This window comes from Myotis davidii, unplaced genomic scaffold (assembly GCF_000327345.1).
Source record: "Myotis davidii unplaced genomic scaffold, ASM32734v1 scaffold142, whole genome shotgun sequence".
Lineage (NCBI taxonomy): Eukaryota > Metazoa > Chordata > Mammalia > Chiroptera > Vespertilionidae > Myotis > Myotis davidii.
In genome coordinates this window covers 3172886-3178885 of record NW_006294400.1, presented here as the reverse complement: position 1 = coordinate 3178885, position 6000 = coordinate 3172886, and the positions used below count along the sequence as shown (strand labels likewise).

General features: G+C 45.0%; 1 protein-coding gene across 5 annotated transcripts in view; it reads right to left on the bottom strand.

Annotated features, from left to right (window-relative positions):
- Positions 1 to 6000, bottom strand: part of MAPKAP1 (mitogen-activated protein kinase associated protein 1) — a 162728-nt gene that overhangs the window by 23848 nt on the left and 132880 nt on the right. For all 5 annotated transcript variants that reach the window (XM_006768560.2, XM_015567077.1, XM_015567076.1 and 2 more), the window contains one exon: positions 182 to 319. In XM_006768560.2, the coding sequence (XP_006768623.1) occupies positions 182 to 319 (138 nt within the window). The remainder of the gene's footprint in view (positions 1 to 181; positions 320 to 6000) is intronic.

Genomic DNA, 6000 nt, shown 5'->3' with positions numbered 1-6000 from the left:
GGGGGGCCCATGTCAGGCTCTGGGCACCATAACACAATCCCATTTGATTAAAAGAAATTTCTGGTAATGAATTAAACAGACCCAAGGAAAAAAGGACACGGTGGTGATATATTCTTCTGGCACCCAGCACACAGGGAAGAGGGGAGAGAGAAAGGAGACATAAATAAAAGGGACTACTCACTGGGGCTTTTTTCTTCAGCAAGGTCACAGGCACAGAGCAGGTCAGAATCGATTGAGATGGGTTTCTGCTTAATCCAAAACTTAGTGCTGGCTTTCTGATTCGTAACAGGGTCTATCTCTACTTTGTCTCCAGAGATACCTGTAAGGCCGAGGGGAGGACAAAAAAAGAAGCCACAAGAAGTGGAAGGTGTAAGTGATTTCAGTTTAATCATTCGACCTGCTTTGTAAATCATACATTGGAGGTACACGAGCTCTTTCTCAGGGCTCTGGGAAAGGCCATGGGCTTCAGACAGATATAAGTAGACTCCGAACGGCACACAGAAGCTGCACAGTTTGGTTTCTCGAGTGGGTGAGGTGAGGGGGTGGACAACCAAAAGTTACATTAAAAAGTATTAAGAAATATGCCTTCGTAGATATAACACAGAAACAATTACTTACACTGTGTTAATCCTACATCATCTATATATTACAATTACATAAACTATAAGGCTCATTTAAAAGCCAATTATGATCCGTGGTCTGTGTTTTTTTTTTTGTAATCTTCACCGGAGGATATAAAGAAATATATATGTATATATATTTGATGAGAGAGAGAGAGAGAGAGAGAGAGAGAGAGAGGGAACATGGATGTTTCCTATGTGCGAGCAACATCACACCCGCAACCATTCTGGTTACAGGATGACGCGCCAACCAACTGAGCCACCCTCCCTTACCCCCCAGTGGTCTTTTTTGTTGTTATTTTAGAATAAGATCTGGGTTGGAGATAAATCTGTACTATCACCTATATGTAACATTAGCCTAAACAGCCAAGCTACCAATGAAGTTTCTAATGGGAAAAATCTCACAAAATAAAAATGGGAAAAACCTCTCTCTTCCCTTCTCTGACATTACCCACGCTAGACTTAAAGGAGGTCGCAGGAGGATCAAAGGTCCTTCACATAAAGCCGCCCAAGTTTAAGTGCTGGAGCCTGGCTTCAGGCTGTGGAGGTCACTGCTCCAGGGAGGGAGAGTCAGCAGGGGGTGGGCTTTATGCCACAGGACTTTTTAACAGGGATCCAGAAAGTTACATCCTGGTACTTCAGGTTCCCCCTCAGAATTGAGGCAGACGTGCCACACTGAGCAGGGACTGGAAGCAAAGGTGTCAGGATGCAGGTGGCGCCCAGGATGGAGGGTGTCCTGGGCACCAGTGGACGTGCACAGCGCTGCTCCCCGGTCACGAGCAGTATAGGTTCAGCCTGACACACAACCCAGGCTAGATGCTCTCTCCTTCCTCTTCCGCTAAAAACTGAGGATTTCTGTTCATGAAGTGAGACAAAAACCTCCAACATGCCTGCCAGAGTGGGCCCCAGATGGAGTCTTGAAAGTAATTAATTTTCAGGCCATAGTTTAAAGGTCAGGGTTAAAGTGAAAAGAGCAAAATGAAGTAAAGATATTAGGAATAAAACAATCAAATGTGCACACTGTAATAGAAAAGACAACCAGAGTTAATATATTTCATTCTCTGGATCACCCTTAGAAATGTTTCAATATAATGTGAAAAAACTTAGCAGGCCAAAAGAAAAAGCAGATTAAAAAACAGTTCAATTAAAAAAATACCAACAACAAAAACCCCACAAACCCTCACAATGACCATAGTCTCAGAGCAAATGAAAAAACAAAACAGAAAGAAAACATATACAAACAAACCCTAATGCTCAGGTCTACCATCGACTCCATTCGGTTCTATTTTATCTTATGAATAAAGAAATCCCACATACAGGACAAAGGCAGGAGACTACAGGGGGTCTCGTCAGCTGTCTTCGGAGACAGTGCAATACGGTTGCTTCCCTGGTCATTATTCTGTGGTCTTTGCAAAAGACAAACAATTGGTATTTTTTTATTAATCGCATGCTGGAATTTGTCATTAGATATATTTTAGGGACACCATATTTCAATTAGGCATAATGTCATAAGTCCAATTGACTCTGGACGCTCCGGTCTAGATGATTTCAGGAGGGCAAGAATGTATCAGGAGACCGATTTTATTACATTTCACTTAAAATAGATTATGACCATCCAGTTCCACTCTTCCCTCCAATTTGGTCATTAATTGTTAAAGGTCTGGACATGTCTATAGTTCCCTGACAGAAGAGAAGTACTTACGCCGTGGTTGTTGGGAGCAAGTGTTTTGTTTTGGTCCCCTCTCCTTCTTCTGCTTATTGTGACATTTATAAAAGTCACAATGAGCAGAGCAAAATAAATGTGCATCTCTCTTCTGTGGAACAGACCCTGCCCACATTTCCTTCTCAGAGAGAGAAGGGGGAAAAAAATCATCACCAGAGAGACAGCGTTTTAAAATTTTGTTCTACGGCCCTGTAACTCCTGAAGCCGTAGTCAGTCAATATTGTTAATGTACCTTGTTAATTTGATAGGATTTGTCAGGTAACTCCACTGGAAAATTATATAAAACTGTTCCAGATGAAAAGATGATAGTGACATGAATTAAAGTGATAGAACAACAGTGGAATATAAACCAGAAATGACACCCAAAGTGGCTGTTGATTTATTGCCGTCCTGAGTTTGGTTCTGGGCTCCCATGTATATTAGTGCTACAAATCTGGGTCCATTTAGCAGAGGGATGCTCATACATACATCACCAGCTCCTGCTCCGAGCCAAGGTCACTCCCCATGGCATCAATCTTTTCAACAGAGCCTACTTCACAAAGCAGGGCTTTTGTAACCATCTCAGATGTAACAGACTTTAGTCCTCTTTCATCTTTCTTTTATCATGTAAAGTACGCTTTAACTTCTATTATTTTTATCTGCAAATTGTTACAGTATAGTTCATCCATTACAGGCTATATCTCCACATCAATTGCCCAAGCTCTGTGCAGCCACAAGAACACTTTCCCAATGACGCCCTTTCCTGGGGTTATTGTGCAGTCACTGTTCAGAGAGGAGAACCCCAAGTCTGGGGTTTGAGGATGAAGACGTGGGAGATGAATGCATTAGGTTCAAGATGGGCAGGCAGGTGGAACACCACTTAAACAATTGGCGTGTTCCGAAAAAGGAGCGCGTGAATCAGATTTTTTTCTGAATCAAATCACATTTCCCACTGACTTCTAGTTCCAGAGATACTTTATCTTCATTTTGGATTGATCTGTAATTGGCAGGGGCCCCCAACACTTGAGTTTTAAGTTTCTCTGCCCTGCAGGCTCTCAGTCAAGTAGTTAATGATCTGTAAAACCCTCGCCTGCCTAGAGGAGTCACTATTTAAAGGAACCTGTAGGGGAATCTTTCCTGATGGGAAAATCCTTTTGTACAATTAAATAATCTCATCCTCCTTGAGGTGTGTGTGAGTCTCAGCGTCTTCAAGCAGGGCCCACGGTCCCCCTGCTGGCTCTGGCTGGAGAAGTGGCAGCTCTCTAATTCTGGCCCGGGGGTGGGGGGCGGGGGCGGAGGCAGTCTATGGCAGGAGCCCAGGCTCCTGAGCACACCCAGCCCCCACTGCTGAAGAGAGTACCTGCAGAATCCAGCCTGGCAGCAGAGACCTCTTTTGTCCCTGACCTGGGATTCGGATGGATGTTTCCTTTTTGGTTTGAAGGAGGAGGCAGGCTGGTGGAGAGGAGACCAGTTCAGAGGCTGGTACCATAGTCCAGGCCAGGGGCAAAGAGGAGTGAACATTAACTGGCACCAACCATGTGCCAGCATGGCTAGAAACCCTTTGTGTAAGGGATTCAAGTCTCACAACCTTATAAAGTTGGTTACTACACTTATCCCTATTTTATAGAGGAGGAAACTGGAACAGGGAGGTTAAGTAACTTGTCCAAGATTGCACAGCTAAAAAGTGAGAAAGCCAGGCAACGCGGCTCCGGAGGGTGTCCTCTCAGACTACACTATTCCACAAGAACTGTGCCGGGTGTTCACACAGCACACCCCAGGGGAGGGGAAGGTGCTTGTCTAAGGCTGGAGAGCTTCTAAGTGGAAAAGCCATTTTCACACCCACAGCTTTTTGGTTCCCAAATTGCTCTGCACAGACTCATTCAGTTGAGTCAAGAGGACATAATGAGGAACTCTGCCCACCCAGTTTCAGTCTTCTCTCTTAATTTTCACCAAGGAACAAAGAGATATTCAAATGTGACAGTAAGTGCACACCTATTTCTGTTCATACATGGGAAATCCTATCAGTACTCTTTTGTGTTTTTGGGCCGCTGAACATGGTTTTGATTTCCCTGACTGAAGTTTTAGTAAAGCCACTGAAAGAAAGGCAGAGGCACTCCTCAAAGTGTTGCTATGCACTAGTTTTAAGAAATTCAAATCACAAACATACATCCAAGAAAACAAGGGAAGCCTGCTTTTGTTAAGTGTGTATTTCTCCAACTTAAATGGCCAACAACAGAGGACTAGCTAATCCAACCATGACGCAATAGAACACAACCAAGAAAAATTATGTGTGAGGAAAGCCTGACTTGGAGAAATTCTTACATCATGTGAAAAGTACAGAAAAATCATTTATAGAAAAGAGATGAAAAGGATATGCTGCAAACTGGCAACGGTGGTCAACTCTGGCTACATCCTTTCCTTTTCTGTAATAAATTTCCAAATAAAATTTCACCCAAATAAATCCAAACCTTTTTAAAAGTTGACTTTTTTGGGGTTTCCATTTCAGAATTCAGCATGATTGAATTCTGTCCTGGATAATCATGACAAGTGATGGCAACTGAAGGTTATTCCATCTGGCAGGTCTCAGTACCCAAGACTGAGCTGCTGGGAAGGGCTCCATTACGCCCAACCTGTGCCTCCCTCACAGTGGTGCCCGGAGGCTCCGCCCTACCAGCCATGGCAGGTGAGGAACAACAGAGCCCGGGCCTGGCCCTTCCTCCGGAAACAAGCGAGGCCATTTGTCTCCTTTACCAGGTTTCCCCCCACGCACCGGTCCTCAGCCACCTGCCATGACCTGTTCATGCTCCCACTTCTGACAGCTTCCCGATACGGGGAGTCCAGCTTCACTGGAAGCGAACTATCACACCACCGTCAGGGGCAGAAAACACCGCCTGATGGCTGTGCCACATCAATGCCGGCATATAAACCCTTCCTTAACAAGACTGCTCAGAATAAACAAAAATGCAACTCGGCCACAGACACAACTCTCTGGGGCAGCGGTTCTCAACCTGTGGGTCGCGACCCCTTTGGCGGTCGAACGACCCTTTCACAGGGGTCGCCTAAGACCATCCTGCATATCAGATATTTACATTACGATTCATAACAGTAGCAACATTACAGTTATGAAGTAGCCACAAAAATAATTTTTATGGTTGGGTCACAACATGAGGAACTGTATTTAAAGGGCCAGAAGGTTGCCCTGACCGGTTTGGGTCGGTGCATAGAGCATCGGCCTGCGGACTCAAGGGTCCCAGGTGGTCCCAGGCTCGATTCCAGTCAAGGGCATGTACCTTGGTTGTGGGCACATACCCATTAGGGAATGTGCAGGAGGCAGCTGATCGATGTTTCTCTCTCATCGATGTTTCTAACTCTCTGTCCCTCTCCCTTCCTCTCTGTGAAAAATCAATAAAATATATTTTAAAGGGCCTGAAGGTTGCTCTGGGGAAATGATTTGTTCACGGCTTTAGCGTTGCAAGGAGACACTTACCCGTTTTAACTAACCAGAGATTTCCATGCAAGGAAACGAGCATTGCATGTCCTCCTCCGCTAACACAGACCGAACCTCCTGTGAGCAGCCCCAGCGCGGGGTCCTTGGTGTAGACCACACTGCCAGGAAGGCGGTGGCAGCCCGTTTTAGATTTAAAGGCAGTAGTGCAGAGAGGTGAGGGGCAGGGACTT